Below are 16,569 nucleotides of genomic sequence, written 5' to 3' on the forward strand. Positions count from 1 at the left end.
GGATTGGATATAGCATTTCCAAGAGAAAATAAATGGTTGCAATTCTTCATAGAGGTCATCTTTGCTCTGGAAGCATGACCAAGCAATTTGCTGAGATCTAATTTACTTGTATATAAAGAGTTTGACAATGAAAACAAAGGCTTTTAAGTGTTTTTACAAGTCCTTTTTATTTGTAGAACTAAACAGAGCACATTAAATGTGGATCTACCGTTTTATGACCAATTATCCTTCATAAAGAAATAAGAGAGATTACTTTTTTATACCAAGACTTTCCCTCAGCATGTCTTTGCAACAATGTACTGAAACGATGCTTCACAAAAACACATGTAAAAGAGCAATGTAGCACATCTCTGCTAATGCATTACTGTGAAGTCTATAACAAAATTAAAAAACAGAAGATAATTAAGATGTGGATAGATGGGAATGATCTTCATATTGTGACAAATCTCACAAATTATTAATGTCTTTATTCACTGCCAAGAAAATAATTTAAAGACCCACTGAGTGTTGAAAGATGCATACAATGAAATTCTTTCCATCATGTCTTTGATACCATACAGTATCAAAATCTGGAGCCAAGAAATCATTGAGGTTGACTGACAGGTCATTCACATGCACATGCTACGGGTCTCTTACACACAAAAATAAGCAGTTAAACGTACACATGTGGTTTTCAACATATTCATATAGTGAGTACAGAGAGAAGAAATAACTGAGTAAGCATGAGCAGGCAGCAATAGTGTGATTCATGGTGTTTGACAGATGCTGTAGTGATTTGTCACCGTGTTGCACCTGTCAACACTAGACATCTGGTTGGTTGCTCTGTGGCTGTGCGGGTAGGATGCTGTGAGATTTACAAATACGAGCTTGTGCACAAAAAAACAGAATAAAGACAGGAGAGGTAGAAGAAAGAAGGATAGTGTGGTGTGCTGTAAATGTACTAACTTTCTCATGAGGCAACATGGACTGGCCATCTTTAAATTAAGTCATTAATCAAAGACAAATAACCTGTCGCTGAAGCAGCACATGCAAGGGTTTACACTGTGTCAGAAAACCATATAAAAATGGGTGGAGCTGTAAAGGGAAAGTGCACTCTAAAACTGAATTCACATAGGTGTTTGGTTTTAGATAGCAGGTCAGTACTTCAAAACAAGACCACGTCTTTGTTAGCTGGAAATTAGGGAGTTCTGACTGATGATGACATGATTTTCTTAGGTGTTTTATTGAATGAATGGAAAGTTTAATAAGTATACCTGTAAGATCGTAAAATATAAATGTTATAAATCTCATAACAGAGCGTTGAGAAGTGATGATAAAATGTCCTTATATCCATTTTTCCAAGTACAATCTTACTTCTTTGGCCTAAGAAAGACTGTTTCCATCTGTTTGGTGGAATATAATGGCTAGCAGCCAATTATTATGAATCCAGATGTCCAAAATTCTTACTTTCTTTTATTTCATGCAAAGATTTAGTCCGAAGGCAAAGTGGAAGTGGTTGAGCATCCAGTGTCATACTAAAGGACAGTTCAGCTGGCTTGATGCTTACTGACACCAGGGCTTGATCTCTGCCCTTTTCGTTAAAGGCCAGATTCCCTGTCACTACAATACAATTTCCTGCCAATCTTGGACATGAAGCTGGAGAACAGGTAATGTGTATATTCCTTCATGAATAATTATCTGCCTGTAACCTCTTTGTCTCTTAACCCAATTTTAGGTCACAATCCCTGAGCTCATTAATATGACTTCACTGTCCTTGCAGACCAGTGAGTTGAAAAGGAAGAGAGAGCTAAGGGTGGAAGTTAGAACAATGAAAACTGACTGGACATGATTGGCTATTCTAATACGACGAGATATTGTTCCAATTATTGCGTGATAAGATCAGCAAATCATCCTCCACACTTCTCCACATACACAAATGAAACAGCTTCTGGTAATTTTCCTTTTCACTACTTTATCCCATATGGCTGCACTTTTAACACACCTACGTTTGTAAAGGCGGTCAGTGGGTGGGATGGGGGTGACCGGTTGCGAGTGGTGTACGTGGGGGCTGCTTACGAAATACAAGTCGTAGGAGGTGCTTTGGAAAAGAAAATTGCAGTGACAGTAGAAATGTCAGACTCAGCAGGGTTCTGGCACTTTACGAGGTGACCTAGCTCACTCAAAGCCTGTCATATTCCTCCCCCTTAAACATTTCCTCTTTTAGCCACTCGTCCTTTTCAAACAGGACAGGGAGAAAATGCCAGGTGGTATAATAAATGTACATTTGTATATCATGAAATCAGTGTGAGACTGTATTTGCCAGAAATTGTGAAATAAACACTGACTTATGACTATAGCAACTTTTTTTCTATGTGGGCGATCTGCCCACATAGAAAAAAAGCTTTGAGGAAACTAAAAATACAAGTATATAGCAATTTTTCAACAATCCACATAACAAGTACTGAGTAACATTGATTCTTTTTACATTTTATCATACTCCTATAACCCCAGACTTTGGATCTGGTTTCTGTATCAGCTAGGATTTGACTGTTGGTAACCTGCTTCCCTTTTGGAATTTCTTCTCTTCTCTTCTCTCTACTGTTGCTCCACTAACACCGCCTCCTGTCAAACGCACGCCTCCTCCATCTTCTCCTCTCTCTTTTCCTTTCTTAGATTTAGCCTCTTCCATCCTGCTGGCCTGCTTCACTCTATGCCATCAGAAAATATAGTTAGTAAAACAGACCAAAGCTGTGGATACAAAATGTTTTCAATTAAAAGGGCTTCAGACAGCTGAAATAATCCAATAATAGTCAAAGAGGATCAATCTCAGAATTTATTACTTTATTAATCCGAGTTAATCTGTCAAGAACATGAAATTGTTTATTTGTTACAAATCAGCACAGAATTATGGATTCAAAAACAAATTGATTAATGCAAATATTCCAAGATTAGATCGATATAATGTCACATAGTAGGCCTAAATGTAAGTAAAGAGCTAAATACGTTGACTAATTTAAGTCACTAAGTGTTTATTTGCTCATCTGACATGTGCCCTTATCTAAAGTCTTTTACAGAAACTGTTCCCATTGGTTGGACTGCATTTGTGGTAGCATTAAAGTCATCATTAAGTGATGCCCCCTCCATGAAATGTTACAGTACTAACATTAACGATAAAGCCAAACTTAACGTTTTCTTCAAAGCTGTAACATCATGTTTATATGGAGGGTAATATTATAAATGGCTCATAATCATGCATCTTATTTAAGTACTGAAGGTCATTAGTATGAGTGCGTTTGATTGTGACTTGCCAGTGGAATCTCTTATACTTCAAATACTGCAAATGGCAGCATTTATTTCACATTTGCATGCTTTGCACTATTAATAAATCAAATAATCAAACTAAAGAAAGAGTTAGCTAGAATGTTAGCTAAGTGAATCTTGGTGTGTGTTTTTTCAGTCATTTTTTTGGGCTCTAGTTTATTCATTACACAGTTCCTGTTACTGTTTTCATCATCTGAAAGGGTTCCCTCACCTATTCTGTTTGCTCTCTGGTGCCCTCTGTGGCTGGTGGGAGTACTGTCTTCTTTGGACATCAAGGGTGGAGGACAGCTGTGGAAGTGGGCAATTCAGAGTAATTTCAAAGAGTGCACTAGAGACAGTTTGTTTAGCTGTATCCATGACTATGCTTTTGTGTGTTTACAGCAGACCAGAGGCTCTCAAAACCTGCTTCAAATGTAATGATTTAATGTTGATAGACAAATCGAGTTTGAGTTTTCTGGCAGCTTCAGCCCTGCAGGAACCAGTGTGGTTGCAGCAGAAAGCAGAACGTCCTTGACTCACCTATTATATAATAGAGCAGCATTAGAGGATGAATGAGAATTCGTAACTAGGCCTGAAAGAGAGAAGCTGCATAAGTCTGCTCTCTACACTGTAATGGGATTTTGTAGCACTTGGACATGACAGCTACAGTACTGCTCAGTGAGGCATAAACATACTACTCAGTGAGTTGTATTGAGTAGGTTTGGTTCCAGAGCTACTTGTTAGACTTGCCTGTAGCTCTTTTGTTGACATGGATGAAAAGAGAAGCTTACCTTAGCAATTTCTGAAAGGTATGCCCGCCTCTCATCATTAGTTTTGTGAAATGCCTGAAAGAGAATATGAAACAGAAGACAACACCGTCACATTTTCTCTCTTCTCACAGGTGCAGTGCTTGTTATAAGTTTTCTGCCTGAGCATATTTAAAGAGGTCCTCAGTGTTAATGAGCCACTGGTTAAACCATAGATTACTGATTCCACATGCTGAATGCTTAACCTTTTTTCAGCGAATATCTCGCTGTTTGTTGTGGAGAAAACAATAAACAAAGAACCAAGTGGCTAAACTAAGAGCATATCATTTTTGTCTTAGCAGAAAGCAGGACTAAATGGAAAGCAGTGACTGTTATCATAAAAGCTGTTATGGCAAAAACCAAAAGTGCTTTTTGCTCTGAACTACAACATTTGAACACCTTTCCCTCCTGTTCAATTTGCAGATGACAGTCCATCAGCTGACTCTGGAGGTCAGACTTCTCTTCAGTCAGGATCTTCAGTCGCTGCTTCAGTGTCTCCTGCCGCAAAGTGTTTCAATTGATTAGCCAAAGTGATAACAAAAGAGGCCACCTAGAGTGAACATGTTGTACTGGTAATGTATAATTACAAATCAGTTTGTACTCGAATAACAAAGTCCTATCTACAAGGATCAAACAATAACAGAATAGTTACTGCAGAAAACCTGAGCACAAAAATGGATTAGTCTCATACATAATTCAATAATGGGGAAAAACACATTACAGCTGGGACATGGAAAAGTTACATGAGGTTTTTAGCACAAAGCAGAGCAATACAGTTTTCTGGGTTGAAAGAGATTATTCCTTCTTCATGTGCCCCCCCCCAAAAAAAATTAAATTAAATAAAATAAATAAGCAACTATGGACTAATAAATAATGTGTTTAAACTTTCAGACGTATGACTCAAAATTCAGAATCAACCTGATGCTTGACAGTTTAATATCAAATGAATACATTAATTTTAATGTGGCTTAATACATTATTGATTGCATTAAATCTGCATATTATCACAGCATCACAGCATAGTATATTATGCTATTTACAAACCCAATGCATGCCATGTAAAAGTATCAGTTATGTTATCTAATAGCTCGAGTAGACAGAGCTACTGTATACTAACACCAACGCTAACCGATGATCTATTTCTTTGTTGTCTCTATCTGAAATGATCTACATTCTTCAAACAGTCCTGTTCATGGTTTTCCATAGATCTTCAGTCCACAGTCTTTCTGATACACGCATGAGCATCTGTTAGTTGTGCCTAAGGCAAGCAGACACACTCATATACTGACTGTGGCGTGCAACAATCAGTGAGTGGTGTGCATTCATGTGTATGTGTGTGTGTGTATTGTAATTAGTGTGCATTACTCTCCCATGGTTTGTAATCCTGTGATTACAGTGCTGTGATTAAACTCTGGTTTATTCAGCCTGCATCAACCAGAGGATGAAGAGCAGCTGGCGTTACAATCCTCTCTGTCCTGCCTCCTTTCTCTGCTTACATTGTGACTCTGGCTCACTCTGCTGGTATAGCTTCTCTATTACTGTATTAACTTTATTCTGCACTTGGGTAAAAAAACAACAACCTAATAACTCTTATACAACAACACAAGTCATGAAAAAGCTTCAGAGAATATCAATATGTCTTTACTTACCACAGGCATGTCATCATAAGAGCGGATGGAGGCCAATCGATCTGTAAAAAAATATATATACATTATGTGTGCATGCAGTAAAATGCTTAAAAAGTCTTAGCGAGTGGTGCATTTAAGGGATGTTTGTTAACTTTGGTATCATGCACTTGAGTTGACTATGGGGCATTTCTGCCAGACAGCACCTGTTCAAATGTATTAACACTATTCATCCTGCATCTCTTAAATGAGGACATAGTCATAGACAATCAAATTAGCTCATGAATTAGCCCTGTTTTAATTAACTAAATTTCCATTTCTTAAATCTTGAGCGTCCTGAAAGAGTTTTGCAATGTCAACACGCTTAGTGTGAAGAAAACTATCCTTACTGAGTTATTTACTCTTTTGAAAAGCCTGTTTTTGGTTTACAAATTCAATCATATATTTTCCATATCCCTTCAAAAGGCAATAATGGCTGGTGAACTTACCCATGGGGTTTCCTCGTAGGTCCTCCAGTCTCTCATGAATCAGTGACATTTGTCTTTCCAACTGTCCATTTAACTCTATTTGAGTCTCATACCTTGTCTTCCACTCATTTCCTGTTGTATGAGGGGGGGGACAATTGTAGAAGAGTCACAGCCAAGCCAGTAACATTAAGGGCAGGGCACATTACACTCTGACTGAACAGTACCTGGGCTAGTCAATTCCAGTAAGCTTAAACTAAAGCTTTTATAATGTCAAAATATAATCTAATTTACCTTCCCCATCAACACTGTGCAGTCTTTCTTGTAGTTCAAACATGGTATTCCGTAAATCAGACACGGAGTCTTCCAGCATTTCTCTACAAACACAGAAGGTTTTACTGCGCAAAAAAACAAAAAAAAACAATTTCTCTTCCCTGATAACTTTGAACTTAATTCACTCCCCAAAAAAACTTACTTCATTTCTCTCTCCTGCTCAAGTTCTTCCTGCAAGCGAGTCAAGTCGTACTTGCTGTAGTCGCTGTCTCCTGTCATGTTTCTGAAAAACTGACTCTGAAGAAATGTTTGGTCCTCCGGGTTTCTATGGAGACCCCTGTTTCCGGTTTTGTTAGGGCGTTTTCGCACGTAACGGAACATTTTAGTGGCTGGACGGACCATACGGACGGACGGATACAAGAAATTTGATCTCTACCTCGGTGAAATATTCAACACACGAGTAAAACCCGTAATATAATTTATTTATTATTTATTATAATACAAATAAATAAATGTATACATTACTACATACTGCGGTCGCTGGAATGGGACACAGCTATGATGTACATTTCAAGCCATTTGATAAAGCTCATTTCACGCTTTATTAGCATGAAATATAACTTCATCTCCGAATTAGGCTAACTTTCATTAAACATTCCTTGTAAAAAAAAAGGTATTTATAATAGTAGTTAAAATGTGGTATTAACATTTCTTTATGTACTGCATTTGTTTTATTTTACATTATGGCCATTTTCAAACCCATCTATGCATTCCAATGCATGTGTAGAATCAACACGTTAACCTTTTACTGTTAAAGCTATGAATCTAAATGAAAACAAGCACAGAAAATTGACTAAAATACATTTCAGTAGCTATGACAGGTTAAAATACTACCACAAAAACAAGTACTGTAGTTTCAGAATTTAAGTATTGTTGCCCTGTTACCTTGACCTAGAGACATTAATAACTTTAAAAAAAGAATAAAAATGTAATTCTGACTCAGACTTACTCCAAGTTTTAAATTATTTTAACATTTTTTTTTCTTCTCGTCCTCTTCTTTCTTTAATTCCTCTGTATTCTTCTCTGGCTGATGTTCTCTTTTCTGGGCCTCCTTCATCTCAATGTCTCCTGGCTTTTCACCTGGGCTTTTCACCATGGCCTTGGCAGTCTGCTTGCCTGCGGTCTTCAGGATGGCTTTAATTCCCAGATTGTCGATGTTGTGCGCAGTAACACCAACATTGATCGCTGACTTGAGACCAGTGCCTGTGGCTGCACCTGCATCATTACCATACCTTCACCACAAATAATACTGCAGTTAGGGAGTAGTGTTTTGGTGTTGAAAATATATTTGTGCACAACATTTTAATTCCAGTTCAATGTGAGTTTGTGTTTTGATTTGCATCAAAAACATCACAACACATTGTCCATATCTTATTTTTAAGTAGTTTTATTAGTAACAAACCAGAAAAGGAGGGTACAGATAGTCTGAACAGCAAGAGCAGCACCACCCAACACAAGCAGATATTTAGCTTTGGTTTACAGACCTACAGACCAACTCAGAAAATCAAACACAAAACAGAGGCTTTAAATACACCTAGTCAAAAAAGAACCCAAAACTCATACTTAAAAGTTCACTTAAAAATTAAATTTAAAAAAAGTCAGTTTTATGAAAACAACATTATAATAGAATTATGTGTAAGCTGCTCCATTAGATTTGGCATTTGTCTTATTGAGTTCTTTTCTGACTTGATCTTGGTTAATTAAAAGTCTGTAAATAATGCAGAGTGAAATGTTAGTTCAAAAGTCTTTGCCTTTACTCCCCAGTGTGCCGTCATATGTTCCTGGACATTTTTAATAGTTTCTCTAAGCCCTTGAATCTGAAAAGAAATAAGCAGATCAGTTTCCCAACGTACCAAGAAGAAAGCAAAAGAGAAGGTAACAGAAGAACATGTTTCTTATCCAGTGTTCTACAGTTTGTGACCAAGCAGATGCAGAAACAGGCTAGAAAAAAGATCTACAATAGTCTATAAATGATCAAGAAATGTATGTAATTTAACAAAGAAGAAATAATGGGGAATGTTTAGACTTACTTATATGTCACAATATTGACAGTCTCTGCTGTAACGCTTTTGCCAATAAGCTTTGCTCCGGTCTCCAGACTAGTCCAAATAGTAGAGAAACCTGGTGGGGATGCAAATTTTAAAAAATCGAAGTCATCTATAAATACTTGAATCCTCCATCTTTAAGCAAACATTGAAAAGCCAATTCATGCCTGTTCGGGGGTTTTATGTTAGATAAGACAATTTTCAAGGGTATATAAATAAATCCGACTACGTGCATAACCTGGAATCATCCTTTTTACCTTGTACACTGCTGACTGCCACTAACTTGGCTCCATCCAAGTTGGAAGGGCGGCCATCTTTACTCTTCATAGACTCTGGGACGAGTTTAGCACCATGTTTCTTCACATGTGGTGCCATCTTCTCTGCCACATGTCCTGCCACTGCACTGACTCCATCAACTGTGAATACACACACATGCACAAGTATACATATAGGTGCATAGCCTTGCCACTTAAAAGCACAGAAATCAATTAGCTTTTTTATTTTAAGTTTTCTTATGTGTGGTTGTTTAACATTCAATAGAAGTTTATGATTTCATTATCATTTCTCCAAAGTGCCTTGACACAGAACTCTGTTTGTTTGTAGGATTATGATTTATCCATGGTAAGACTTCTTATGGCATAAATTGGAGTCCTTACCCATGAATTGGCTGACCCGAACAGCGCCCCCGCTGGCCGTTTTAGCCACCTGAAGACTTTTGGTGACACGGGGGCTGACCTCTGTAGGAGTGTCCTCAGGAGTGATGTGGTCCCGGATCTTGGCTGCTCCTTTATGAATGGCCCTTCCAGTTGCCTCTGCTCCTTTAACAAACCCTACACTCAACTTTGTAGCGCCTTAAGACAGAAAAATGTTGAGTGATACATTTTTATTGGCAAAACTAAGTATGTCTTATACAAAATATCTATTGCAGGAAAGTGCAAAGGTGGTTAGACAAAAACTTCCTTCACCCATGTTCAGAAGACATTGCAGCAAAGGTGAACAATGCCCTCTAGTGGTCATGTTTGGTAAATAGAGTAAAAGCCAGTAATGATGTTTGCCTCATAATTTTTGAAGACCATTGCTTAAAAACACACCTGACAAGATTCCTTGTGCCATCTTCTCACTCCATCCAGGAAGTAGTTTTCCCTTCTCCCCTGCGGGCACGCTCAGCACTGTTTGATCATCTTTTGGGGTACCAAGGGGGATTTTCTCACTCAGGTTGATAACTTGTGACCCCGACCCCTCTGGACCCTGGAAGAAAATCCATTAATTCATATGCTGATCATTTATATTTATGACATTGATAATAGAAGGGATATGAAGAAAAATGCTTTTTTTTAAATGTGAACCCAAACAGGTAACATTCATTCCTCTAAGCCACTTCTACAATTCTACAATTCACTTAGCAGATGTTTTTATCCAAATATCTGGTAATCAATCATGACACCCAGGTTCCGGGCAGACTTTGTGGGCATGAGTTTGGTTGTACCAAGCTGGATATTGATCTGTGGTTGCATAGAGGGACTGGCTGGGATGACAAGGAGCTCAGTCTTTGGAAGGTTGAGTTGAAGGTAGCGTTCATTCATCCATTTAGAGATATCAGCAAGGCATGACAAGATTCTTGCAGCAACTGTAACATTGTCTGGTGGTAATGACAGGAAGAGCTGGGTATCATTAGCATAGCAGCGGTATGAAAAGCTATGAGAGCGGATTATTGAACCAAGTGAGCTCTTGTATATGGAGAAGAGAAGGGGACCAAGCACTGAACCTTGGGGTATCTCTGTGGATAAGCTGTGCGCTTTGGACACGTCTCCCTTCCAAGACACTCTAAAAGATCGCCCGGGAAGTAGGACACGAACCAGCAGAGGGCAGATCCTGAGATGCCAAGTTCAGATAGTTCAGTTAACTGTGTCAGACAGGTAGGCAGACAAGGCAGCAGACAGGTCTAGCAGTAATAGAACTGAGGACTGACCCGCAGCTCTGGCAGCTCGTAGCAATTCTGTTACTGACAGTAGTGCAGTTTTTGTAGAGTGGCCCCGCTTAAAGCCTCACTAATTTGGGTCAAGCAAATTGTTTCTGGACAGAAACTCAGAGACAGAAGAGAAACCGGTCTGTAGTTTTTCAACCTGGGCAGGGTTGAGTGTGGGTTTTTTGAGCAGAGGGGTGACCCGAGCTTGCTTGAATCCAGTGGGGAACACACCAGTTACAGAGAGGAGTTGATGATATGCTTAGGTGCAGCATTAAGTGGAGAGGAAATGGTCTACAGGAGGCTTGATGGTATTGGGTCTAGAGGACAGGTGGTGGGCCGAGAGTCTAGCACAAGCTTAGAGACTTCGTCCTCAGTTAGAGAGGAGAATGACTCGAGTTAGGCACTTTGGGTTGGTGCCTTTGGGCTGAGTTGGTCAGGCTCAGAAAACTGGGGACTGATGTGCAACCTTGTAAAATATGAGGCAAACATATCTGGTGTGAACAGATCGGAGGGTGGAGGAGGAGGTGGTTGAAGCAGTGAGTTAAAAGCAGAAAACATTTTTCTTGTATCTGTGGCCTTGCATATCTTGTTCTGATAATATGCTGTCTTGGCCGTTTTCAGGCTGGAGGAAAATTAGTCTTTGCTTGTAGTCATTGAGGTCAGCGGACTGTTTGGATTTATGCCATTTTCTCTCTGCTGCCCTCAGCCCTGCTCTTTGATCTCTTATGACCTTCCTAGTTTTCAAATCAGAGATTGTTCTGCTGGCAGTTCCACTAAATCCCGCCCCTGGTTGATTTTCAGCTTGCAATCAACAGAGGGTGTGACACGCGTCAACTGCCTCTCCTGTTAATGCTCAGAGAATGAAACTTAAGTGCTCAGCCCAAACAAAGCCTGACAACAACCCACTATCAATCTCTACTCAAAGCAAATTTCGCTTCACCCACCTAAGCTGACAAGACCTTCTTAGTTTTCAAATCAGAGTTTGTTCATATCCCTACATCTCTAAAATAGCAAAAAAAAAAACTCTGCATATTGTTCATGTTGTTAACTCCATCCATATCCTTGCCCATCCATACATTTTCCCTACATTTTTGGTAAAAGCCCACCTGGATTCTGAGGTCAGCCAGCTGCGACAGCATGTCCTGGAACATCTCTCTGTCAGCAGTTGGCAGTTCAGAGGACAACACTAAACCCACGTAGGACCCTGGAGACTCGGACAGACAGTCAGGGAACATGTAGATCCCAGAATTAGCCAGAAGGACTGGGGTGTCTGTTGTCAGCGGGTACAGCCAGTCACACACCTAAAACACAAAGACAGATCTAAAATAAATACATGTGTTAAGAGCTGATCATTACCTGTATTATGTTAACTGATTGCCAGGTGTAGTTGGTTTAAATGTAAACAACCAGAATACACTTCAAGGGGCGCTGGTTGGATAAGCGATTTGTTTGTGAGCCCCATGTACAGAGGTTGTTCTCAAAGCAGGCAGCCTGTGGCTCCTTTCCTGCAGGTCACTCCCCACTCTCACTGACTCATTGACTCTACTAAACTCTCTGAATCTACTTTCCTTTTTGAATAAAAACCCCAAAAATAATTCTATAAAAAATACTTCATGCCCACTTTTATAAGCAAGTATGATAGATACCTGAAATGAGATGCACTGTCTTCCCAATTATTTTGTATATATGTCAAAAGTTGGTTTTGTGAAGTCTTAAGTCACTCGCTTGCTTGTCAACCCCAGCCTATGACCCATGTCTACACCTCTCGGTTCTCAAAGACATGTTACAGGCTTTAAGCCTAATGTCATAACTGAGAAGATGAGGGTGTGCACTAAATTGATCAAAATGCACCTAATGTTCATTATTCTTCAAATAAGTAGCTATGCATTATCATTTAGGTGTACCATCAGAGCCCAGTCCACATAAAAGTGACTATTTCCCCTTGAATATTCAAATAACAATCATCATGAAAAATCCTATATCAGGTAGAGGATCTTTAGACAAATTTGTAAGTTACTGACCAGTTCAACCAAACTTATTTCCCTGTATCATGTTTTTAAATGCACAAAAACTGCGCTGACAAGTTTAGTCTATTTGAAAAACATCTTTGTAGGAGGTCTGGAGGTCTCACCCAGAACATTTTAGCACCAGAAATGTCTTTCCCTCAATTCGATCAATATTTATGCACAATTTGAAGGTTTTCCTCACCGCTTTGAAATTATGATTTAGTTAGCCTATGTGTCCTCTTTTTATGTTCATCAGGAACATTTTCACGCAGTGATGCATTCATTTAAAAACATGTAGACTTCGAGTTCTTGTGTTTCTGTTCTATTTTAGCCCTGCAGAGTTCCTACAGCTGTAGCTTCATACAGGCTCTGCAGCCTTTTTTGTTGTTTTTTATGACATCATTGGACTAACTTTAGTTTAGTTTATATATAATCAAACATAATACAGAATGTGTTCATTCTGTGACACATAATCAAAGTAAGTTTTACTGACATAAGAGTTTAATTCATAGAGGGGGCGGGACATTGTTGATTGACAGACAGACAGTCACCATGGTTACTCACTCTCACCTGCCTGCTGCTCGATGGGTTATGTCTCCCATCACTGTCTGTCTGAGCTCCGCTCTGTCTGACTCTCTGCAGACTGTTTACGTCTCTCCGGCTCGTTAAAAGGTTTCTTGTGTCGCTATCTGAGATGTAATCTTAACTGTGCAAACTATGCAAATAACTTAACTGTTGCTCACGCCGTGTCGGTTTGAGAAAATATCAGAACATTTGGATATAACCGGGATGGAGTTGTTTTTGCGGACTTTACTTTTAAGTTTCGTTTTCGTTTTCACCGCTGCGGAGCAAAAAAGGAGGGAGAGAGACGTGTCTGTGTAAGAGCATAAACTGCAGCATGATAGAATAAACACATTAGCCCGGTTCTACGATCTCCCTGCTTTGGCAGATCGTCAGCAAGTTAAAATCCTTCACGATCTAAGATCGTTATATCGCCCACCACTAATATCAGGTGCTGTAAAATAGGTACATCCCGCCACTGGTATGCCACCTGACAGAGTGACCCTTTGAGGGTGCCGGACACTGACCAGCGGCACAACAGAAGCGCAGAGTCATCTCATAATGGGACCATTGTGTTACTGGAAAACAAAGCAGGACCAGAACACAAGCAAGCCGCCCACCAGCCTGGTGTGGAGCGAGCACAGAGTCATGGGTTTCACTGCAGTACAAAGAAAAGCAATATGAGCTCTGCAGAGGTTCTATAAAACATTTGAATTATTTCACAAGTTCTTTATTGACTCAAAACAACCGACACACATTGTGCGTACATGAATATGACACGGCATAACTAAATTTTGAATTTAAGTATATTTTATTTTCGTATGGGATATTGTGTCATCAAAGTAATATGAAAACTTTCACAAAAAAATTAATATTTCTAATCTGAGTGTGCTTAAAACATTGTACATTAAGCAACAAAAATAGATTTCTTAAACACTGGCTGAGCAATACTTCTTAAATATTTTTACAATTATGCAAATCATAGCTCAATTACATCAATTTAAGCAACCAATATAGTACAACAAAAAAGCCAAATATGAACTGGTTCATTAAATTCAAAGATTTTCATCTTATTTTCCTGTTTTATATGCTAACTAACAGATTATTCGTTTGGTTATGGACTGTTAAACATTTGAAAACATCACCTTTGGCTTTAGGGAAATGTGACAGGTGTTTGGACTGTTCTTTGAGTTTTAAAAGACCAAGCATCTAATCAATAAAGTGATAAAGTGAAAGAATCATCTGATTTATTGCTGATTAAAATGGTCATTGTTTGTCATAATATAACCCTGTTGAAAACATAGATCAGAAACAACAAGGGAACTTCAGTTTCCATTTTTTGTCATAAGACTTCAATAAGTTAAAAAGGATACATGTATATGGAGACATCAAGACAGCTTCATTTGTAATCAGTAACTTTATACAACATCAACCTCATGAGTCAGTTAGTTCTAGAACTGGTCGAATAGAATGTAAAAAGTTTGTGCACTGCTCAAACATAATTGTCTTTAGGACACACCCCAGGAAAAAATATTTTCTGACATACAACACCCACATACCGTACATACTTATTAAAACATATTGTTTACTTACATGTATAAATGCTGAGGGCCTTCCTGCTGTGAAATCCTTTTGCTGGTTGTCAAATGTAATGATGCGAAGGAAGCCTGGATAAGACAGGGAGCTGACCTGTCCATTTGGTGCCACGAAAAACATCTGCACCCCTGAATGGATTAAAAGCAGCTCATGTCCATCTCTTCCTCCAGTGGCTCCAGTCTGGAGGCTCCCTCCAGCAGGACCACAAGCCAGGCTGCGATGGCCGGCTGTTGGCGCCAGTGTATATGCCGGAGGTTGTTCCCCTGTATTTGCCATGGCTGTTGTTCCTGGCACGGCTGCAGGGACTGTGCATGTGTGCAGAACAGCAGGGGAGGGAGGCCTGGGAGGGGGCGTTCTAGGGGTTGGGATTGTATTCTGGTTGGTAGCAGGTAGTCTTGGGTAGAGGTGGTGTAGGGAGCTTTGGGGAGGCTGAAGATCCTTTAATAGATGGCCTCTCTGTAATCCTGTTTTTTGCTGAGAGGTCTCCATGTCAGAGAGGTGGGTGTTGACCGTCTGCAGCGTGTTTCTCATCTTCTGCTGAAGCTGTCTGGCCATGTCCCACGTCGCTCCATGCTGCCTTGCCCCCCTAGTGGGGATCTCCACTCCTTGGGTAAGGTGTTGGTGACCTTTCCTGTAATACTCCAGGGCCTCCATTTTTTTCCCGGCTTCTTCAGCTGCCAGGCCACGGCTCAGAGACTGAAACGCCAACTCATACTGGTCTCTGATGAGCAGCAGCTCAGCAGGCTCTGCCATGCTGATGAGAAGATACAGAGACTAGAAAGGACAGAAAAGACATAGGAAGGAATTTAAGAGTATATAATATGAATTTGTAACTGTGATTAGTCTTTGTTTACTTAAAAAAAAAATCAGTTTAGAGTAATTGGCCTGCTTCAATTTGTTTCTTTTTGGCCTAATGGTTAAAAGAAAAACACAAAGTTGTAATAAGAAGGGGTAATAAAATGAAAAATTTAGTATTTCTTTATTTGTAAAAGGACCTTGTTCAGTTAATATATGAGGTATAAGAAAAGAGTTAGCTTAAAGCTAAATTTTAGTTTCCAGTACCTTGGCAGGGAAAAATCTGAAATACAAGCAGTCACGTAACATTAAATAATCAAAAGACACAATACAGAGTGACAAACAGGAGAACAACACAGAGAAATATGAGCAACAACATGAATATGTTGGACTAGTAGAAGAAAATGCAGTCACTGGTGGCAGTTTTTTTTTTTTTTTTTTTTTTTTTTAAATAAAAATGATGAAAGTATAGATTTGCAAAATTAAAGGGATATGTGAGGGTACACCTGTCACCAAAATAAACAAGGTGTATTAATTTTACATAAAGCAAGACCAATTTATATAGGCCTATGTAGAAAAAATACATTAACATTAAGACAGAGCAGATGAACTAATATGGAAAAAATCTCTGTAATGCATCTCTATTGTTGTTGTTGGCTGTTACTACATGTTGTCATCAGGTTTAACCTGAACAACATGTCTGCGTTGAAGCTGTCATGAGAAGTCCCTATTCACCATATTACAATGAGAATTTCAATATTTTTACCTCAGTATAAAGTATCAGTTCATGTTAGTTGTAGAGATACAAAGCCTGACTGTTGGACATCAATATAAAGTTTCAAGTTAAATCTGACTTACCTTGAAACGGATGTTAATTTAACCTAAAAGGAAAAAAAAGTTGTCTCAGAGAGTCCTTGTATTCATTTTAGACAGTTTCCCTGTACTGTCGTGGATGTTGAAACGTCTTCTCTCATTAAATAAGTTCACTTCACTTACCAATTCAATCTGTTGGACTCCCACCAGCAGGGGCCATTGACAATCTGCGGAACTACTCACGAGCGTCAAACCTGTGAAGGTGTGACTACACTGGTTC

The 16,569-nt window shown here is 39.1% G+C and overlaps 3 protein-coding genes across 4 annotated transcripts in view; 1 reads left to right on the forward strand and 2 right to left on the reverse strand.

The window, feature by feature from the left end:
- Positions 1-16,569, forward strand: part of rfc3 (replication factor C (activator 1) 3) — a 238,275-nt gene that overhangs the window by 22,523 nt on the left and 199,183 nt on the right. The gene's annotated exons all lie outside the window — the stretch shown is intronic.
- On the reverse strand, positions 170-6,849 carry ccdc169 (coiled-coil domain containing 169). Its single transcript, XM_061056308.1, has 8 exons — positions 6,650-6,849; positions 6,469-6,551; positions 6,199-6,309; positions 5,735-5,775; positions 4,485-4,583; positions 4,071-4,124; positions 3,512-3,588; positions 170-2,687 (listed from the first exon to the last, which is right to left on the reverse strand). Exons 1-8 carry the CDS (start codon positions 6,847-6,849, stop codon positions 2,516-2,518), a joined length of 837 nt encoding a protein of 278 aa, XP_060912291.1. The 3' UTR covers positions 170-2,515.
- Positions 6,964-16,479, reverse strand: sparta (spartin a). 2 transcript variants are annotated; one of them, XM_061054989.1, is made up of 8 exons: positions 16,335-16,479; positions 14,679-15,455; positions 11,625-11,819; positions 9,644-9,800; positions 9,209-9,403; positions 8,810-8,968; positions 8,538-8,628; positions 6,964-7,739 (listed from the first exon to the last, which is right to left on the reverse strand). In XM_061054989.1, exons 2-8 carry the CDS (start codon positions 15,432-15,434, stop codon positions 7,475-7,477), a joined length of 1,818 nt encoding a protein of 605 aa, XP_060910972.1. In that variant the 5' UTR covers positions 15,435-15,455; positions 16,335-16,479; the 3' UTR covers positions 6,964-7,474. The 2 variants fall into 2 exon arrangements, with proteins under 2 accessions (XP_060910972.1, XP_060910973.1); XM_061054990.1 differs by lacking the exon at positions 6,964-7,739 and adding an exon at positions 7,879-8,324.

This window comes from Labrus mixtus, chromosome 14, assembly GCF_963584025.1.
Source record: "Labrus mixtus chromosome 14, fLabMix1.1, whole genome shotgun sequence".
NCBI classification, from domain to species: domain Eukaryota; kingdom Metazoa; phylum Chordata; class Actinopteri; order Labriformes; family Labridae; genus Labrus; species Labrus mixtus.

Bases quoted from the DNA above. Each gene is read 5' to 3' on its own strand.
- ccdc169 (XM_061056308.1), bottom strand. From the start codon at position 6,849: ATGGTCCGTCCAGCCACTAAAATGTTCCGTTACGTGCGAAAACGCCCT. The intron at 4,584-5,734 runs GTAAGTAAAGAC...ACTTTGCGGCAG, and splicing joins CTTATGATGACATGCCTGTG to GAGACACTGAAGCAGCGACT. The intron at 3,589-4,070 runs GTAAGCTTCTCT...CCACTTCCACAG, and splicing joins ACCTTTCAGAAATTGCTAAG to CTGTCCTCCACCCTTGATGT.
- sparta (XM_061054989.1), bottom strand. From the start codon at position 15,434: ATGGCAGAGCCTGCTGAGCTGCTGCTCATCAGAGACCAGTATGAGTTG. The intron at 8,969-9,208 runs GTAAGGACTCCA...GTGTATTCACAG, and splicing joins TCGGGTCAGCCAATTCATGG to TTGATGGAGTCAGTGCAGTG. The intron at 8,629-8,809 runs GTAAAAAGGATG...CATCCCCACCAG, and splicing joins GGCAGTCAGCAGTGTACAAG to GTTTCTCTACTATTTGGACT.